A 22,078-nucleotide genomic window follows, 5' to 3' on the forward strand; every position below is an offset into this window, starting at 1 on the left:
CTCGGCAGGTAGTAGAAAGGGGGATTTTGTGTCGACTCAATTCAATGTCTTTTCCATGTCCTTCAATAATGTAAATATTATGTAGATGCTACAGCCTTTAAACATGGTGAGTAGAATGTAGATCCTACATTAGAAGAATATCCTGATATAATAACCTGTTTTCTACCACTGGGCATAACCTGATCACGGCTGCGTACACACACACACACCACATTATCTACTACATATTAATCACATTTGCGGTAATTTATTCCAAAACGGAATTGGCAAGTAAATAATGCCGGTGTAAAAAATGAAACGAACGAAATTACTTGTAGTGCCAAGTAGCAATGAATGAAACTATGAGAACAGTCAGTAATCAGAAGGTTACATCGTCTGATGATGATAATCCCTCTGGCGTTTTCTTTTCAACACCCTGCAAAAATAAAATGAAAATGACGATTATTAGCTAAGACATTGGTACTGCGAAAATGGCAGAGGTAGCGAGTATCGAATGACTCCTGCATTTTTTTCGCCCATACTTACTAAAATGGATTTGATTCTGGACTATTTACACTCAAGTTTTTTTATTATATTTTTTATTATTATATGACTAGAGAACTGACTTCAATCGCCACTTCTACTTGATTATCAAGATCAACGATGACTACTTCAGCAATCTTTGAAAACAGCCACTAACACAAAAAGAATTCTTGACTAAAATTTCTTCACATTCTGTCAAAAATGATCAATTCAACAATCCAAATGAATCAGTTATTTGGCAGCTAGTTGGAGAGATATATACTCAAGTCTAGAAAGTGGAATGATACTCTGCCTGGAAAGCTGAAGACCTAACAATATTGTGTACAGAGAACAAAACATTTGAGTGGCTGCACTGGTATAGACATTAACAAATTATTAGAATTGACAGCAAGACATTAAAATGAGAATTAGTGCAGTTTCTTAGGCTGTAGCGATACTCAGCCAGGAAAGTAATTGACCTAGCAGAGAGCAAAACGTTGTAAATAAAGCGAGCGAAACCTCCGAAAAATGATAAAACATTAGAATCGACAGTCTTACTAGAAGCAGAATAACAATCATGAGGGGTTAGAGAACAGAAGCCGGGAAGTGACCATCAGAAATTACTGAATACTTGCCAAACAGATCCATGACCACTAACAAATGGTCTTTTAATAGTCAATATTGATACCAAATGACACCACCCCTATTTCACCGCAATATTTAGCAAATACAGCGCTGGAGTCAACCTTATATAACCGCTAACCAAACGCCCATTAGTTTTCCCACCTACTACTACGCGCTTCGCGGATGGAAATACGCATTAAAGCGAACGGACGCGACTTGTCACACTCTTGCTATTTCTGCTATTTTTTTTTCTTCGTTCCTCTTCTCTGTCGCTTCCGCTTCAGGAGAGAAACAGTCGGCCGCGTTTACGGATCGTAAATTCCCGGCTTAATGGTGATTCTTCCTCCAATGGTCAGCACCTTGAAAATTGAGAACAATGTTGTAGCAAAATGCATGACAATTTGAAAGTTACATCATTCTAATTATTCCAGTTATGGCCGTGAATCGTTACAAGTGCGGTAACCATAAGAATTATTACTATACTTCAACTACAAATACAATATATTGTATAAAATAATTACCAATTCTTTTACGCTGATCGAGTCCCAAATAGATGAAATATGTCAAAAAATTTGCCAAAATTTTTTATAATTTGACAGATTCCGAAATCTTCTCAAAGTGCACGTTTCAAAAATTTGATATCAAGACTCCCAACATTTTACAATTCGAAGTTGGATGGCTTTACCAATACAAGTACAGTTTGTATCGCAATTGACAATTATGTAGAGAACGCTGCGAGACATGAGAGTAGGCCTACCCTAAAACGTTTCTCTGACATGGACAGTAGGGCTCTTAAAAAAATGACTTTTTTTCTCAAATCGTTCTGGCTACTTAATAAAATTGTTAGGTTACCTAATTCAAGCCTACACACCAAATTTGGTTCAATTCCAACCAGTAGCCGCATTGCTACAGGAAAAGAAAGTTTATATTTATTATATAAAAATAAATAGAAAAAATTTGAAAATTTTCTGTTCACCCCATGTAAGTGTTAGGTTATGTATAGAAACAATGTTCATCAAATTTGGTTTGATTCAAACAAGTGGAAGCGGAGTTATTGCCATCGAAAAATTTGGACTTGAATAAAATAGTATTTACGGTGGGCACCACTAGAATAAATAAATAAAGAATTGTGTCACGCTGTCATACTGTTTTACGCGACCGTTGTTATACACTGCATTGTTGCTGTGCTCTGGCTCCATTGATGTTATTTCTACATTCGACATTAATGCGTCATAATTCTCCATCTGATTTTGAATTCAACTCTGTTTTGCTTCCTTTATCGTGCCGGTAGCTCTTTAATTGGCGCGCGAAAAGTTCTTCGGGTTTCAATAACGTTTATCATGAAGGTACTTTTGAAAGCAGTATTAAAATTTTGTACCACCAACCAGTTATTTAATTACTATTTATCTTCAAAGTAAATGCTCATTGCATGAAGCAGGGTTGTAAGACTTGAGTCACGATTTTCTGTTGACTCGACTTGACTCAGGTCATCTTCTCAAAGTACGGAAATGACTCGACTCATTGCGCATGACTTGAGACTCAGACGGCCAAGACCGACATTTCATGATTATTTCAAAGAATAGTACAGCAAATCGCTATTGGGATTTCGCCTATTGATACTGGGGTTTGAAAATGCGGCCAGAAACTGCTAAAAGTAAGGAAAATTCGTATATTATAAATGCAACCCACTCGATATCACAAAAAAATATAATAAGTTGGTTTAACAAGACCTAAATTGGAAACTAAGCAGCTAAGACAATGACTTATACTCTGGCTCGAGTCATAATACCATAACTCGAACTCGGCCCTCTGCTCGCTGACTTGGACTCGGACTTGACTCGGTGGTGAATTGAAAATGACTCGAGTCAAAACTATAAAAGTGAAATTGACTTGCGACCCGGAGCCTTGTGACTTGGTTACAACCCTGGCATGAAGCCTCAATAGTTACATGAGTGGGGTGACTAGACAAAGAACACAGTCACATTTGCAGCATATCATGAATGTCTCTTACTATATGTGATCTTGTTCAAATGGAGGTTGATGAAAGTGTATTTCCCATTCTTTCCGACTCTGCTATAATTACACCAGACTGGCAACCTTCTTCATGATGCTTCTTGCTGACTGACCAATATTGTCGCCACCAACGGTACGAGTGCAAATGTCTGATATGTCAATATAGGAACAGATTTAGTTGACTGTTCATGACCGTCCACGCTCAGAGTTGCATCTCAAAGATGCTAAAATAAGCCTAAATATAATACAAGCAATACGATCGTCCACTTTGACTGACTGAATTTCTAAAAATAATGAACATAATACCTTGATAGTTTCCACATCTTACGTTTATATATACCGTCTGCTATCGGCACAACAAAGTATTTAAAAATAACAAAACAGATTCAACATACCACATATCTTGCAAAGGCTTTTGCTTTCATTCAATGTGTCATCAAACTTCTTTAAATCCTCCTTTGTGGTGAGTGGCTTTGGAATTCTTCTAGGATCAATTCCGATATCGTTTTATCATATACAATCTATGGCGGAATAAAAGTTTCGGATAAGTTCTAAAACGAACACAATTTTCCACACAAAAGTCAATTGCCACACGAAATGCCAAATGCTACGGTCCCATTTTACAAGGTATGGCGAGGTAACGTAGTTGTACGTTCCATTATAGCGAAACACCAATGAATTGCGGGTTCGAGCCTGACACGTCGACTCCATAATTCCTACCGAAGTGTTGGCCGTTTATCTAGGCTCCTCCTCGCCATCTGATCCGCATAGCCATGTCTTAAAAAGCCTAGGAGTGGGCCGTGCTATAAGTGGGCAGATGGTTGCCGATGAACTCGGCACTTGGTGAATTCGGCTATTAATATGAATTATCAAACTAATAATAGTATTATCAAGTGATTCGTCAATCTTGTAAGGATGTCAGGGCATCCGTAGATCACGCAGTCACGGCCTGATTAGATCACGGATTGCGTAGCCGCAGTAAATGACGCAGCGCTCATATACCGACCACGCGCGGTCTGCTTGGAATCGATGGCGCGAGTGACGGGCCTGTGTCGTGCAAGTTTTGAGAAGATGGATCTTGTCGTTGTATGTGAGATCGAAGCTGTGGAACATCAAGCGGCGCTTCTTCGTTTATCGATCACAAGCCAGTGTTCCTCATCAACAAATGTTTCGCATGATCACGTCAAAATAAACCGATTTTTGCCTTTGGAGAGACGATTCCACTCTGGGTTAGGGTGTCTCGATAACAGGGTTGAAGGATCCCAAGATTACGAGATCTACCGCGAGCCACGACACGTTTAAATTTCCTGTTTGATACTGTTCATTCATTTAAATGCACTTCTAATGCGAAGGTGTTCTAGTGCCAATTCCTCCAAGGGTCGAGTTCACCAAGTGAAGAGTGTCGCGTTATTTCCCCGCGGTTACGCAATCTGTGATCTAATCACGCCGTGACTGTGTGATCTACGCATGCCCTGACCCCCGTACAACATTGCCAACCACTCAAAGTGCCAAGTTCACCAGAAAACAGTCCAGTAACCAATCATGGTGACCGGTTCCGCTACGAGATCTACCACGGCCGAATTCACCAAGTGCCGAGTTTGTGCGGCCGAATTCACCGAGTGCCGAGTTCACTGGTAATTGGGCAGATACGGAATAATAAGAAGAACCGGCCTGGTGTAAAATGACCAGTGTAGTCGAACCACCACCATGAACACCACAAACAAACAAACATCTAACATGGAAAAGAAATTACCTTTACAGCCTTTGACAAACACAGTTAACATTGAAACCAGCAATTTAGGTCTTATTCGAAAGCAGAATAACAAATTTTTTACCGGACATATTAAATCAAATGTTGTAAAGTTCATGTAAAATAGCCCAAAATATTATCTTACTGTGACCATATTCTATCAATATGGACTGGCTAGCGAAATTCTCTGGGCCAACATAAACAAGCTGCGTTTGGTTTCAACGATTAATAATCTTGTCACTGGATTCGAGGTATAACTGCATTCAAATATCAAATTTTGCTCCATTAATCAACATCAAGTTGAAAATGTCCATTCTTGCACCAACTTTTATAAAATCAGGATGCCAGTACCAAGGCAGGTAACCTACGAATCAGTGTTCTACAGGTATGTATCTATATGACTTATAGGCCTAGAAAATTCAAGCATAAATATTAAGATATAGGTATAGAAGGTAGGCCTACCGGTAAATGCGGTAATTCAGATGTTTGAAGCGACTTGGACAACTAGATAATTCTAGTGGTCTAATTTCACTAAATTAGAGCGAAATGCCAGTAATATAATTGTAATCTAATTCGGAAAAAACGGTTTAGCTCTATAATTCTAACCTGGAAACGCTGAGACTTTTCTACAGTTATGTCTACGCCTGGTTTGAAGAAAGTCAAACAGCTCTACGCGTCACATACTACAGGCAATTCGAAATACCCCATAAGGTATATGCTACTGCATATATACCTTTTACCCGCTACCTCATTCAGTCACAATTCCTATATATTTACGGCATTTACCATACAGAAAGAGCGAACTATGACTGGCTGCTACCTGTTGCGAGTCAAATCTTTGTCACGCGCGATGACGTAAATTTGAATCGCCGATATATTCTAGAAGTCACGCATCGATAATCATATTCCTAAACGTACAACATCTCATTTATTTAGTTATTCTCTGAATAAAACTATTATCCATACTCGTTGAACATACGAGATTACCGAAAGAGCGAATATATATCTAATGAAGATCATATATATCAGAAGAAAACGAAACTGTTCGGCCTTAGAGCAACAACACGAATATTCAACACCGGTGACATCCTCACGCAATAAAACGAAGGTAGAACATTGTTTTCTAATGGATATAACGAAGCTACCGCTTGAGATAGAACAAAACCGGATAGTGATTTATCGATATTGAATGTAACACAAACATTATCCTTTCTACGTCTTTTAGACATACCCGCAAGCGATAGAAAATTTGCATTATTTGGTTAACAACGCGATATAATGAAGTCTAACGCATGCCATGGAACAACACCGAGTAGGAATTTATTTTGATTGAATATAACCACTAGACCATCCTACTACGTATTTTAGACATTCCCCCGACACTTAGAAAATCAGAACCTAATCGAGATGATCCCGGATGATCCTTTTACGGTTTTGTGTTTGCTGGGGAGGCATGTTCACCGAAACCGTCGATATTGCTATGTCTAAAACGCCAAATGATCCTGTCCATACACAATTAGCCCATTGCTATACAGAGGCGACCCCCCTTATGTACAAGTAATATATTTATTGATCGTATTCATTCATTACCTTTCAAAATATTTCGCGCTACCACGACACCACGGCATATTGTTGTCAATTTTAAAACGTAGTCATATAAGTCTTGTTTTCAATGTTACCGAATTCCGTTCGTTCCTATCGGGCGACTAAAAAAACGGTTATCAACATTCAAGTTGCTCGCGCAATGGTTCGTAAATCTCATGTGACCCTTTGGCCAAAAAGGTTGGCCACCCCTGACATCGATAGAATTGAACATTATTTGCAGAATACAATTCAGTTGCATAGAGGAAGAAAGAAGCAATGTGCATCTTCGCGATGCAGTCACAAATTAATGCAAGTTTTGGAATTCTATCATTATATTGTGACAGAGTAAATATATCGTCTGCTTGTAAAATTGATGTAAATATAACCAAACGCTCCTTCCCACTTGACAAAATTAAAAATATTTGTAGTGTAGCTTCGCTGCTTGGTTCGAACAAAGGATTGAGAAAGATTGTAAGTCCTAGTCTTTGAATATTTGATCAAGCGCATCTAGACTAGACATATGCTATTTGAATACTTCCAAAATTTCGTTTATGACCAAAGTAAGTTAGTAGTGAGAGTGTGTTTGCTTGTAATCAGTACAGTGTGTAATGAGAAAATTAGTAAGATGCATCTCTGTATTAGTTGCTGACTCATACACAAGAGCAACATTTCGATTGTTATCTACATTTTAAATATACAATATCTGATGTATGTCGTGTTCGAATTATTCATACATATTAGGTTATTAGAGAGTCCATGTTATGAAAACTCATAAAATATGGAAAAAAAGGAAGGAAATTTAGATCTTTCATGCTTAGTGAATAATTCGAGCTGTGCCACAATGAAACAATTTTGCATGCCATCGTTAATCATATGTTTGCATATGTTTAATGGTTATGTGATAGTCATTTAACCGTCACTGTGGCATATAATTTTCGAAGTAAATTGGTAATACTGTTGGAATCGGGGTTGGAGTCGGAGTCGAAGTCGGTATTTTCAAAGACTCAGGAGTCGGAGTCGGTCCATTGAAAATGTGTGGGGTCGGAGTCGGAGTTGGAGTCGGTGGTAAAATTTACCGACTCCACAGCCCTGTTCTGCACTGTGAATATTTTTTGTGAAACACCAACATTTTCCAATAATCTCAACGTATTCGTATTGATCAGTGCTTTTCAACCTTTTTGAGCTCCATGCACAATTTTTTTTCTGAATAAATTTCATTCGCACTAAATAACCGAAATTTGTTATACAAAAAGAAAATGCAGATACTTTAACAATATTTTGTTGAGATGTGCAACAGTAGTAGGCTATTGGTTTACGCCACGAAGTGTGTCATTAAAAAAACTCTTTTCCCTCGTTTTGGTTTCAACCATAGTGCACTAAAACCTTTCTGCCAAATATGTGTCGGATTTCGTACAAGAACTTCTAGTGCTTGGATGGCCAGGTCTTACAGCGTATTTTCCGAGAGTGAAAAATGCTTGATGGCAGAAATTGTTTTTGAGATTATGACATAGAAACGTCTCGGAGGCTCCCGTTCGTTGGAGGGGTGCAAACGCCACATATTTGTTTTAATGCTTTTTTCTGATAATGGATTGAAAAATGAGTTCCAAAACTATCAAGAAGAGTAAGCACATAAGAGCTCGCTAGCTTGTGATACGCTACTCCGACTTGTGTTCTTTTTTTAATTTCTCATTTTCTGTCTTGCGAGTAAATGAGAAGAGCAAAGAAAGTAACTATACGGTGTGTTCAGCTCTTCAACGCAATGTAACTTGATAGTTCACAGCAGTCCAATAATCTTCAATAACCAATGACCAGTTTCTTTGATCACGACTAAAGTCGGAGTTTTAGTGACATCTCGCGACCCCAGCCTCACGCATCAAAAAATAATGCATTTATAATAGTACACTAGTATGCTACGATTTCACGGACATGTATGACATACCGAACGCGCACACCACAATTGTACGCAACACAGCTCTACGAAACAAGTGTGACGACTTCAAATTCGGGTGAATTATTCTCCTCTGCGTGTCGCCTTTGTACTACTGTCGACTCAGATTGCAAGGACGTGACTATTCGGTGCCGACTGCCGAGTGCCGACCATTGCGACGACTGAGCAAGTGAGCATATCAATATCGAAAGTTATGGCCAACCAGCTATACCAGTGGTTCCCATAGTGGGCGCTAGCGTCCCCCTGGGCAGCTACCGAATAAAACATGAAGAAAACTGACCTGGTGTAAATGACCGTATAGTAGTCGACAACCACCATGAATATCACAAACAACAACAAGTGCATATCGCATCACAACGAAGTACGATGATTTGGAAGAGATATTGCCTAGTACGATTATTTTCACGGATAGTATCTGTCCTAGAATTCTTACAAAATGTAAATCTGGCACTATGTTCAAAACGTATATGCGGCTGCCAATAAATTAGATCAACACAAAATAATGCAGTTACTGTGTCGTGCTAACGCAGGGGTGGCCAACCCGTGGCCCGCGGGCCGCATGTGACCTGCGAGGTAATTTTCGAAATTAGTTACATTATCAAAAATGGATTGCCAAATTATGAACCTGCAAGGCCAACCAAAAATGAGATTAGTCTGTCCGCAACTCTTGGGATGTTGATGACTAAAATATCGGCTCCGACGCATTGGAAAGTCACATTTTTTGGTAGAACTTCGTACATTACAATAAAGTAGAATATTTTGCGGTAGATTATTTTTTAGTAAATTGTTCTCATGCTTCGCGCATTATGCTGTCACTCAATTTCCTGCTTTTAATATTGTTGCGTTGCCTAAATCCTTAAAATGAAAAAAATGCCTACTATACCAGCTTTGGTCTATCTATATTCGCAATTACGAGAGAAAGTGTCGTCTAACATGCGACCGTCGACCGCAGAAAGACCGTCGATGATGAAACCATAGGCACGAAGTGTTTGACGCACGTTGACCGAAGCTTTGGATATCGATATGTCCAGGCGCCGAATAGTCCTGTCCTTGCAAACTGAGCACAGTGATTAACAGCATACACGCTATGTACTCAAGTAACAATATAATTGACCTATAAACTTTGAAACTTTTTCGCGCTTGGCGCGGCTATAGTGGCCCGCGCAATGTTTCGACAATTGCATGTGGTCTGTTGGCCGAAAAGGTTGGCCACCCCTGTGCTAATCGAACCGGTATTAGGAAATTATGATGATTGTTCAGAGAAAGAAAACAAACAGTCAATTTTACGTTCCCGACGACAAAATTTAGGCAGCCGCTGCACTTGAATGTCCTATTAGGTTTATTTGAATTATTTCACGTCGGAAAAAGTAACAGTCTTGATTTTCATCCGCACTCATCCGCACCACGTTGATCATACGCACTGAATTTTTTTTTCATTCGCACAAGTGCGTACCATCCCACAGCTTGAAAACCCCTGATGTAGATGATATGTATTCAAAATCCTTGGATTTCAACTTGCTAGTATTCGCAGCATCTCGGTATCACCGGGAAAGGAATTCAACACAAAACTATTACGTCATCAATTATACAGAGTTTTTAAAACTTTGCTTGGCGTATATAACTCGCTACTGTCACTGCCAGAGATGGACAACTCGATGACACTGGGCAACAATTTTGAACGAAAAATTTGTTGACTTTGATTTGGCACTTTATTTAGGCTAATTTTGGCGTGCTGATTCCGAAAATGCCACTGCTTTTCTTCTATCACGTCAACTTTTTACTCTACGACTTATGCCCAAATATGCAGATTTTCGCGAATTTAGCCATATTACATTTACATATCATATTAAAATCCACACTTTCACATAATAAGTTATATAGTCAAGGGCTCGATTGAATTATGTAGGACAAAGGTCCTGGTATCGATCTAGGCCGATGTTTTCACCCATTTCTGGTTAGACTCGTTACAGGATGCAATCATCCGAGGATATTTCACACACATATTTGATGCAAACTGCAGGATATGGCAAGAAAAATAAACATGACATTTACTATCAGCTATAGGTCCAATGCCCCATTCAGCTTATCCGGTGTAACCTGAAACTCCTATATGCTCGATAATTTTGATCAAGATGAATATCTTCGGGATAACAGGCCAAATGGTGAAGATTTTGAATTCGATTTTTATTCAGAACGTAGAGTAGTCCATCAACGCGAGGTATTGATCTGACATAAGCTTTGGGACTTGGAATAGAAATCTTCGGAACTTTTAACATCCTTATGAAGTGCGAAAAGATTACTTGGCAAGGTAGAGAAGGTATCTGACTTTCTATCATGAGAAACCGCCTTTTCTTGGTAGTCCTACTTTCGGTAACTTTATGTATTGCGGTGATATTGGCATTGGCATGATACCGCTACCATGGATTACTGGAGGAGTTAGGAATCCCGATTTACGAGTCAAGTGAATAGCAAATGCCTATCGGTAGCTCAAAAAGGATCCTAAAGTGCCCATTCTCAAAAATGGCAAAGTCTTAGGTGTAGTAACAATTGCACGCTCAGTTAGTCTTCGTGAGTAATACAGAAACATTGAATAATTGCTTTAAAATATTGTGTTTTCTAGTGGTCAGACAATAAGGTTGCACATGTAACCCTGATACACATGTGTCACTGCCATATGTTTATATCGGAGGGCAGGCATTCAAAAAAGCTAAAATATCTAAATAATTTCCCTAAAAACCTTGACACTGTCAGAGACGGACAAGGAGAAAATGTTCCCCAACATCTGAAGATGATAGGGGTAAGATACTAAGATTGGAGCTTACATATGTCAGCTGACTATTGCTCAAGTCTCAACCTAGACAACCAACAGAATTATAGGTTATTAGCGTCAATTTGGACCCTGAAACTAGCCCTTTATTTGTCATGTAGAAGCAATATCAGTTTAAATCAACCAAATAAAGCAGTTAAAATGTTTATTTGAAGTCTATTGATTTACTTTCGACTGCTTGTGGTTTGTGAAACGTTTTATACAATAAACACAAAAATTTTAAAAATAGTGCTATTATGTGGGTTATCAGACAATGTGGTGGGTGCCTAACCCAAAAAATTGACGTGATAGAGAAAAACCGAAGTCATTTTTGAATTCCGCGCCCAAAAGTTACTCAACATTAATTGTATGATCGAAGTCAACAAAAATTGTGTTGACCAGTGTAATTATTGTTGTCTGCAGTCTTATAGAAAAGATTGTATGTATTCACACCCAAATGGCCGAAAAGGGTGGTACAGCACGAAAATACAACCTAACTCAGAATTATATCAGGGTCATAAATCTTACGCTCCTACGTGCACGCATAATTTGGATTAAAATGTACTCGATTTATACTGCGGTATAAGTCTGTGGTAGGTTCTGCTTTCGTGTGACATGGATGTATATTCACACCCGTATATCAGAAGTCGTACACGAGTGAAAATACACATTTTTCTACTAGGAGTGGTAGACTAATAAGAGCGAAATGCCGGTAATATTATTCTAAAGTAATTTGTGAAATGTGAAATAATAACTGTAAAATAACATTTAAAAGGAACGAACTATCAAATATTTCGCACTGTCGGTGTGAAGCCACTTTCTCAATTCCTTCGCCAAATCTAAGAATTCGAGCGCAATGAAACCGATGGTAGATTTACTGTCAGGAAAGTTAGGGGACCATCATGCCGATTTACAATAACGGTATGAAAAGACGGATGGTGTTCAAAAAGTAATATGCAGATTGCAGATATTGGTGATCGTTTTATGTACAAATGATTGCGCAAATCTTGGCCCATATGGTTATCGGTTTCTTCGATAGATCGATGCGGTTATATCTTATCTACGCGTGATGTCGTGTTAGGAGGAAACTCCAGCCACGAGGCACGTGCATGGCAATGATTCAAAAGTGTATCACGCCGCATATTAGTAATTTGCTCTAGAAAATACTAAAAACACCGAGAGTCTAGTTTCAGTCCACATATGTATGTCTGATATAGCAGCAAGGTGACGACTGGTGTTAAAATTCGTTCGTGTTATTATTGGATATCTTAGATATACTAATAATACCGCAAAGTAAAGGAATATTTGGCTGCTACCTCCACCATGCCAGGAGTCACCAAACGGCATCTCTTGTTCATTATTTACTGCGTTGCGACGGACATTTCATTCGTTACTTGCCAGACAGGATACGGTGAGACGCATTTCATGTATTATAGAGATAATTATATAAGAAGCAATAAGTGACAGAATAGCGATATTAAATCACATTGAAACATCAATGGTTATAGCGGGTCGTAGCATGATTTGGAGGCTGTAAATCTCTTGTAATTAGTCGGCATGGGGGGATATATTTGACCAAGGCCTATAATCAAATGGGGCACCGTATAAATACGCGACGCATTAATCAGAGAAAAAATTCGCTGGACTAGCGTGCCTGCTGAATTGCGGATCGTATAGTGATGGTTGAAGTCCCAAAAATAACAAACTGGATCAGCTCGATTAATACGTAAATAGAGTTGCGTTTAAAACAAACATGTTTAAAACATGGCCCCTGTTTAAAACATGGTTTCATTATTTTTAGCCATGACGTCACGAATACTTAATTGTGACGTCACAGTGGATTGACATTGGAAATTGAAAATATAGGGTAGATATGGATCCTTCGATGAAAAAGGCTTCCGACCAATGTCATAAACGAACGAACAATATCTTCAACCAGAACTACATCGTCATGCAGCATTTTACGTTCTGTGGTCATCATCATCAGAACATCCATTCAGTAGCAATGATCTATATCTACGTGCACCTCTGTGGCCGAATTTATGATATCATCTCGTAGACTCCTTTAATTTTATATCTGTATAGTCGAAGAGAAATTATGTTTCAAAGTAACTTAAACCAGAAGACAATTACTGACCGTGGCGCACCAGACCGTTATGGGGGATAAGCGCCACTACTACTCATCTCCCACTCATCTTTGCAGCTCTTTAGCAAGCACGATCCCCAGAATAAAGGCAAACGACCCCCGGATCTAAAACAACTGTCTTTGATTAAACTAAAGCATCCAAACGGCCTTATCCAAATCTATGAATTTACGGTTATCTTATAATAGCGATTACAATTAGACTTGGTTCTGTAAATGATTGGTACTTTTATTTATTTGTGATTGCATTGTTCGCGAGGGCGGTGCGTGGATCCCATATTAATATCAAAATATGTTGTATAAAATCGCGCGCAGCGCGAAGAAAAATTTCAAATAGCATAAATCTGCTTAAAAGGATACTATTTATGTTGATTTACGAAAAAAAAATTGGCCTACTTCAAAGCCTCCAAAACTCCGGACATTTAGGCATATTCTAGCATTTCCTCCCGGACGCAGTTTTTACAGTGAAATTCCGGACATTTCTGGGAAATTCCGAACGTATGGCAACCCTAATATATGTGCCTCTAGCCTTGTCAAGACTTAATGTCTACTGCAACAGACTTAACAAACAATCCATCCCCTCATTTCAACGCTTTTGATAAATATGATTTTCATTGCAGACCTCGAAAATATCACACGAATGACCACAAGCGCACCGCCAACCACGCACAGGGCTGAAGGCCGATACGGGACAACGGCTAAATTGAATTTTCCGACCACGATTTCGACAGTTACAGGTGAAAAGTATAGCCAAAATGTATCGCGGTATGAATACGTGTCCCATAAAGCCGCTTGAGACTTTCGTTACTTGTAATATGCGCGGCTTCCACTTATTCTGGGCGATATTGCACCATATCCATCGGTTCTGCATGGCCCCCACCTCCGGGTCGTCGGATAGCTGTTGACATATTCTGACGTTTGTGAAATAACAGAGTGCACGGAATCTCTATTAACATACAATGGAACGATGAACACGACAATTTCCGGAAGAGCTTGTCAACGCTGGAATGTTGACAAACCTCACAAACCACGTTACCGACCAGTCGATGCATCTGATCATAACTACTGCAGGTATTCCCATATTCTATTCGCGTTATTTATGATTCATCATGGGACTTACATCCAATTCTTGACTTCGCAGAAATGTAGACAACGATTTGACGGGGCCATGGTGTTACACAACCGATCAGTACACAAGATGGGAGTACTGTAATATTCGACTTTGCGGTGCGTATAGGTTTGTCCGCCAAATGTGAAGCATGTATTCAAAATATTTACCAAGACTGGACATAACGATTCTAGTAGGCTACTCGATTCCTATTAGAGTGTACATACCTTTTTTTCAAAAGTTGTATAATTAAGTCAAAATTGCGTAAATATTTCGAAAAGAACTTGTAGCATGAGCTTCCGCGTGACTTGCATTAGATATAGTCGACGTTTACGATATGGAATGGTTCGAACCCTCGACGCCGTTGAGGGTTCAACAGTTATAGCACGTAGTTTTATATCACTGGAACGGAATGGATGTTCTGATGATGATGACCGCCAGCCGACAAAATGCTACATGACGATTTAGTCCCGGTCAAAGATATTTTTGGTCCGCTTTAGGCGAGTCGGAAACCTTTTTCGTCAAAAGAGCCATATTGATCCTGTATTTCAATCGTAATTCATAAGGAGCCCTAGAACAATGACAATCCACTGTGACATCACAATTTGACATTCATGATGTCATGGCTTACAATAACTTAAGAAAAAAGCAATGAAATACATGTTTAGGCAAGGGCCATGTTTTAATCGTGTTTGTTTTGAATTGATTTTCGATTAAATGCAACCCTAGGCACAAAGCTACACAGGTGCATGGTAACGGATTTCTTGTATAAGATTCCTGCTTCGTTCGATTGTAAATCTCGCCAAATGACATGTTCCATGACTTGACTCATGTCTTCAATAATGGGATAAATGTCTTGTCCTAGAAGTATTGTCATGCCGTATGATTGGTATTTTTATAATTCGTTACGTCCTCTAACATAACGAATCGCAATGCAGCGAGTAGTGGCATACATTTCTGATCAAGACATCCTTGAAATTAATAAAACCGCGGTAGGCATATATAGTAGAAGTTCAAGTTCAGGTTTTATCTATCCTTATCAGAGCTTAGCGCCTACTGCAACATGTTTAACATAATATCGGCCCACGTATGTTATCGCTTATGAGAAATATGATTTTCATTAAAGACCTAGAAAATACTACAAGAATGACCACAAGATCAGCACCAACTACGCATCAGGCCGAAGGCCGATACGAGACAACGGCTACATCAACTTACCCGACCACTAGTTCCCCAGAAACAGGTGGGAATACAAAGCAGCCAAAATGCGTCGCGTTGGGTATATGTCCGAAATAGAAAACAATTGGTAATTTTCTATAAGATGCTTGCAATGAAAACGGATATGCAGTAAGTGCTTTACAATTAGCCAGATACATAAGTCCGGGATTTCGTATATCACAAATATCCACGATTTTAGTACCCAAAACATTTTATTCGCTAGACGCGCATGGTAATATAAGACTGCGGTACGTGACTCCATGTGCACTGCAGAGTGCTCAGATGCACAGATTTTGCTACGATGGAATACTTTTATTCTGTTTCGTCCGTTGCAGGTAACTCATTCTCGGCAGAGTCGAAAAATGTCAGGTCATTTGTACGGTCATTTCTATTGAACGCTCATGAGAAAACACCACGGCGGGTTTTCTGTTTCCATAATCTGACATTTATGAAATAACAGAGTGCACGGAGTCAATATTAACATACAACGGATCGATGAACACAACAATCTCCGGAAGAACTTGTCAAAGGTGGAATGTTGACAAACCTCACAAGCCACGTTACCGACCAGTCGATACATCTGATCACAACTACTGCAGGTATTCGAATATCCTTCTTTGAATGACTCAGATGTTTTACTGCCGATTCGTGATTTTGTAGAAATGCAGACAACGATCCAACAGGACCATGGTGCTACACAACCGATCGGTATACAAGATGGGAGTACTGTAACATTATACTTTGTGGTCAGTACAGGCTATAGTATGCTATGTGTGAAACATACGTATCCAAGCTATTTACCAGGACTAAGTTGATTTTCTGCAGATACACACTATTTGCAAAGCTGGTCAAAGTATTCATCGCCGGTGCTCAAGTAGAAGTATAGATGTAACATCGTAAATTTTCATTCAAATACAAGAGTCAAAAGATAAGTATTGTATCCCAGCAAACACCCGATCTCCCACGGACTTACGGGTACGTCCACAATTGTGCCCAATCGTCCCACGTCCTACGTTTAGTGACTGAGGACTTGCTCAGCAAGTCACAAATTGACGTCCAATTATGTAACTCCAAGTGACCCCCAGAGGAAGTAACTTTTGGAGTGCTCCTATGCCAGTCACCAATGACCATTCCAGTGGATGTCATAATAGTGTGATGCCTGGATGCCACCTACACAGGAGTTGATTTGGATGTCCCTACTGGGAAATCGTTTCTATGAAATCACATCTGCATTATTCTGCAGTCAATGTTGAATAATTTGTCTGAATACACTCATGATACATGTGAAATCTAGTGGAGTGAAGCCGTGAATGTTGATATGGTGATGACTTTCTCATCTCGTGGAACTTCACAAGCCCGGCTATCAATCAATGCGGTCGCACAGTGCTAAAGAGGCTCGATATAATGTGCGATACAGAGACAACGCAGCTTATTTTATTGTGACATTACTGGGTCGAAAATGCCCACACCAGGGGCAAATACTCGTAATGCATGTGAAATCTTCGAACATCATAACTTGATAATTGTCATGAAGGGATTGTGATGACTATTCCGATCACTAAACAACGCAGTACGCAATCCTACCGGCTATTCCGTTAATGGAGTCGAACACGCCTGTTGCTTCAATTCATTCAACCATAAAACCAGACGCTTGCCTTCTTCTATTTGGCGAGAATCGCGCATGCGCGTGTAATTCAATTTGATCAGTGTAGTAATGGCGGAGGGACGAATTTATCACAGTAATCAGTTTAGTTCATAATTGGAAACGTTAAACAGCGTGGATTGTGAGATGTCTCTATAATGAGTACCGGAAGGGCAGGAAGCTTGGTATTTGAGTGCTATATTTATTAAACAGCAACAGTCTCGATCATCATGAAATGCTGATGCGATGTAATGAATTTGACTATATGATTATAGTGAAACGGCTGTAATATCACCTACAGACGAAATTGATTGACCCGCTGCTAATCGGTAACTCATGCAAGCCGATAATTCTTGTAGTACATTTGATACTATATGATAATGTATTTATCATAGAAGTCTGATTTATTGTGCTCTGTTGCATAATGTCTCAAAGCAATAACTTGACATTTAATATGCATCTTGTGAAAAGTTTTACAAGGATTTCCTAGGACTGCAGGATCCAATCAGCAAACCAAATGCAGCATAAAGTAATGTACCGGTATATTATAACATATTGGTATATACTGAATTTTGAAATGTTATGTAGGCTAATAGAAATGTAGAATGTTCCTTTATGGAATGTGAGATTGCTGAATTTGTGGCTGCATGAAGATTGTAGCATCAAATTAACATATTCATTTTCGTATTTTTGTCTCCACAACAGTACCGGTATATAACCATCGATAATAGCGTTAATAAAATAATTGAGGCTTTCTGTGAACATGTAATAATTAATGGTTTATATTTAGGTTATTTTAGGAACAACATTATAATAAGTTTGTTAGCCCATCTTTAACCTCGCTCTAATCGAAGGATACTACACTAATCCAATTATAAACTCTGTAAACTTAACATGTTCATGGCCTGGAGCAGACGGGTTGTTGACAATGTTACCGCAATGTTGGCACGGCCTCCGTGCATACTTTTGATGCTTGATTATAACTTTCAATATTAGTATATATACACGGAAACATTGCCTACATTGCAGCAGTATTAACAAAGTAGGCTATGGATGGGCCTTGAGAAAGGCTGATTGCTCATGGTAAACTTCCCGTCGATAAGAAAACACAACCTTATTATCAATGGATTCATACTATATATGGATGGGACGAATCTGTGTTTGTGTATACGAAGTTATTTTATTTCTACCAGGAGACTAGATATTGAACAGGCAATGTTATGTAGTTCTAAACTTCAGAGGAAGGTGCCGCAGTGGTGCTTTGTTCATGGATCAAGATGTTGAATTATGTAAGTTGAAGTTACGAACTATATATATGATAATTTATGATTGTTCATTAATTAGCAATTTATTACCCTTAAAAAAGTGCCATCGATGATGCGGAAATATACTATGGACGTTGGTTTGCAATCGGGCTGCTCCAAACGTGGTGGGTGAAACTATAATTTTATTATCAACTGCATTCTTATAGAGGCAAAGAGCGTGTAATTTCAGTAGGCTGTCATGAAAATAGTCATATACTTGGCTCGAATCATAAGAATTGATACTCGTTCGAGATTTGAGTAACGAAACCAATGTGCTCAGCCCTACTGATTAGTCATTATAGTGAGTATAATGTGGGAATAGTCCAGCTTCATTGTCTTTTTTTTTTTACAGGATATTCTAGATTCCTGGCTTGGCTTCTTGACAAATGGCTTCACTACAAACATAATAATTATTTTGATTATTTAGATCGGCAATGTCTTCAATTGATAGTGCTCAACAACGTCAAGAACATTGTACGAAGAATGTCTTGTTGACTGGAACCGAAAACGTTCGGAAGAACTACTGCCACATGAAACAAGCGTTGCTGCAAAATCGGTGCTGCGTCATCCTCAGGAAAAAGTCAAAACACTATTGAAGGTATAAAACGTTGAATACACTTCATGGAAACCAGAGGCTGTGGAAGTAATCATCTTCTGAACTGAAGTAGATGTAATGTTATGGATTTATACACACCTAGTGGTAACAACTTTAAAGTTGCGTCAAATCTACTCGAAATGGAAGTAGATAATGCAGTTCTGAAAAGTGCACAAATAATAAGTTTTAAAAAGTAGATTTGGTTAAGGTGTTGCGTAGGCCTTCTTAGCGTTTGATAATAGTTGGTGGTAAAAGTAATTGTTTGCACTGGAGTAGAAATAGTAGCAACGCCTTGAATTTCTACTGCTGTACAATTAGCCATTTACCAGGCTTGTAAAAATCACATCAAAATGCAGTAAAAAGTTCTGAAAGAAGCTTTTGCGCTCTATTCTATCCCAGGGGTTCTTAACCAGGGCCCGTAGACCCTTTCGTGGTACGAAGCATCACATCAGAATGTACGATATGCATTGTAGAATTAGACCTATATGCTGTGGTCCTCGTGCTATGCGCAATTTTATGTGAATTGACTGTCTGATTTTAATATAGGTACCATCAGAAATTGTGTTGAAAATAAATTGGGGGCTACGAGAAATCTTATAGGTAGCATGTAGGGTGCGATCGCTAAGGCTAAGAAACAATGCTATTACTAAGGCTCAATAATGATAATATTCAAGTTCTTATTGATATGTTCCAATAATAATCGAAGGCAACATCTAATTCTGAATTAATTTGACTTCGGCAATGACAGTAGCAACAGCCTACTTGTCACGACTATATCAAAACCCGGATTAGGCTACACCGCTAAAATGTTCTGATATCAGATCAATCTTCCGTAGATTTTAAAATACTCTACATAAAGCTGTGACATGTTAAAGGTCCACTAGCTGCAATATTATAACCCAGAGTTTGACGATGTCATGATGCATCTTATTGCATTATCTCTATAACTCATTATTGTAACAAATTATGCCCAGCACAAAAATAATTTTATTGAAATATTCAAATATGTGATTTTTTCGTGTCGGATGTGAATAATACAATAGTAAATTACATTCTCGAGATGTTTGTGGAATGCCTGTCTGCAAGCTCCCGTCAAATAAGGCCTACTTGAAAATTATACATTGAATATCCCTATTTTGCTGCGTCGTCAAAAATCCAATGTGTCACAGTATTCATCGTTAGTATCGTGCTAAGTAGTATGAATAGCGATTTACAAGACATCAAACTACTTCCAACTGTCGACATGGTCAAAATATGGAGACTTGTGGAATGTCGTAGTTGTATGCTTTTGCACAGAGATAGGGAAAGTAATCATTTTCAGCACTCAAGTAGAAATATTTGTAGCGTCAGTAGTCTAGTAGAAGTAAGAGTAACGCAATGTATTTCTACTCGGGTACAAGCACTCAAGCAGCGATTACACGGATTATCAAAACTACTTTAGGTGAAAGTAGAAGTTGTGTAAAGTACTGAAGTATGTACTTGAGGTGTTTCCACAATTTAATTTGATTGACGGGTTGCATACTCCGTATCACAACGTCAGAAGCTCTCCGCACGCAAGTAGACATAGTAGTATCGTCATAAATTATCACTCAAGCACAAGAGAAGTAGCGGTTCACAAGACATATCACAATTAATGCATGAGGAAATAGAAATTGAAGCTCTGACGCAAATTTCATGTGCTATGTCAGCAGAGTGGCTCTACAAATAATTTGCTGACATTGTTGTATATGTTTCAGGTAAAACAAAGACCAAGAAGAAAACTGTTGTTGCAACCAAGTTTATTGCGAATACGCGCTCGCGCTCTTAACATGATGCGGTGCAAATGATGCATCGTTTTATAATATGCAATGTAAATTATAACTTATGATTGCTCGATGCTTATCCCTGTTTTAGTTGTATTAGCAGTTGTACTTTTTCAAATTCATGTGACACGTTTCTTTCTAATTTCTCGTATGCACTTCAATTGAAATGTTTGTAATGGTAATTTAAAATTGACTTAGAAATTGCTGTTATATTCAAAATCCCACTGACACATTTATTCATAGTGATTTCCTGATCGATTTTTAACGTAAGCCTGAACTTTGTAAACGAGTAATAGTTCATTAATTAATGTTGTACATTGTACTTGTATTTTGCAATTGTCGTTTTCCAGTAACCCAATAGAAACAGTTTGTTAGCTTATATGATGTTGAATTCCATATAATTGCACCAGGTATGGAGGATGTGGAGGCAGTCATCATGGAGATGATAAAGCGGTCTCCACAGGGAGTCCTGATATGGTAATCCTGAGGAATAGAACAGGTGGCAAATGACATATCCATAGGGAGTCACGTCACGTCCACAGTAGGTCTGACGCATCCATAGGGAGCCACGTCACGTTCACAGTAGATCCGTATGGAGTCACTTCACGCCCACAGTAGGTCATTTTAGACCAACTCAGGAAGTGTTTAGGACGCTCCTAGTTGTCGACAAATCCAATCCAGGGAAGTAACGCTGGGCACCCTGCGGCTATTCCGCAGGAAGTCAACTGGAAATCGAGTGTTTGCTGGGATAGGCCTAGTTTTCGCCCAAGAAGCTGGAAACAGTGAAGCAGGATTATTCTTTTGGGTAAGTAGTGCGAGAAGGACTTTGGCGTGAGACTTTAAAAGTAAGAGCACCTTGTTAATGACCGCTTGCAAGTGGCGCTTGATTTCATCAGTATTACACTGTGTTTCCTTGTAGGCCTACTGAGAATAGATTGATATAAGGCAGGGGTAGGCAATTATTTTCCTCCGCGGGCCAAATGAGAAGTTGAAGATACGTTGGCGGGCCGAGTGAAAAATTCTAGCTTTATTCTCAGCGT

General features: G+C 38.9%; 2 protein-coding genes and 2 long non-coding RNA genes across 21 annotated transcripts in view; 3 read left to right on the top strand and 1 right to left on the bottom strand.

Annotated features, from left to right (window-relative positions):
• Positions 1-22,078, top strand: part of LOC145453991 (uncharacterized) — an 88,401-nt gene that overhangs the window by 31,971 nt on the left and 34,352 nt on the right. For 7 of the 11 annotated variants that reach the window (XM_080331951.1, XM_080331955.1, XM_080331953.1 and 4 more), the window contains exons 18-23: positions 13,990-14,106; positions 14,302-14,440; positions 14,511-14,596; positions 15,604-15,720; positions 16,156-16,294; positions 16,356-16,441. In XM_080331951.1, the coding sequence (XP_080188077.1) occupies positions 13,990-14,106; positions 14,302-14,440; positions 14,511-14,596; positions 15,604-15,720; positions 16,156-16,294; positions 16,356-16,441 (684 nt within the window). The remainder of the gene's footprint in view (positions 1-13,989; positions 14,107-14,301; positions 14,441-14,510; positions 14,597-15,603; positions 15,721-16,155; positions 16,295-16,355; positions 16,442-22,078) is intronic. The other 4 variants (XM_080331959.1, XM_080331957.1, XM_080331956.1 and 1 more) reach the window with 4 other exon arrangements.
• LOC145453997 (uncharacterized) lies at positions 228-6,069 on the bottom strand. The gene is made up of 4 exons (XR_013920004.1): positions 3,534-6,069; positions 3,137-3,287; positions 1,288-1,484; positions 228-415 (listed from the first exon to the last, which is right to left on the bottom strand). It is a non-coding gene; the product is annotated as an uncharacterized LOC145453997 (long non-coding RNA).
• Positions 12,417-22,078, top strand: part of LOC145453993 (uncharacterized) — a 91,468-nt gene continuing 81,806 nt past the window's right edge. For 6 of the 8 annotated variants that reach the window (XM_080331963.1, XM_080331969.1, XM_080331967.1 and 3 more), the window contains exon 1: positions 12,418-12,637. In XM_080331963.1, the coding sequence (XP_080188089.1) occupies positions 12,550-12,637 (88 nt within the window). In that variant the 5' untranslated portion in view covers positions 12,418-12,549. Of the gene's footprint in view, positions 12,638-22,078 lie in introns of all 8 variants that reach the window. The other 2 variants (XM_080331962.1, XM_080331970.1) reach the window with 2 other exon arrangements.
• On the top strand, positions 18,259-21,417 carry LOC145453996 (uncharacterized). The gene is made up of 3 exons (XR_013920003.1): positions 18,259-18,626; positions 19,069-19,239; positions 20,973-21,417. It is a non-coding gene; the product is annotated as an uncharacterized LOC145453996 (long non-coding RNA).

The sequence above is a fragment of the Botryllus schlosseri genome, chromosome 13, assembly GCF_051294905.1.
Source record: "Botryllus schlosseri isolate E-star chromosome 13, Bs_hap1, whole genome shotgun sequence".
Lineage (NCBI taxonomy): Eukaryota > Metazoa > Chordata > Ascidiacea > Stolidobranchia > Styelidae > Botryllus > Botryllus schlosseri.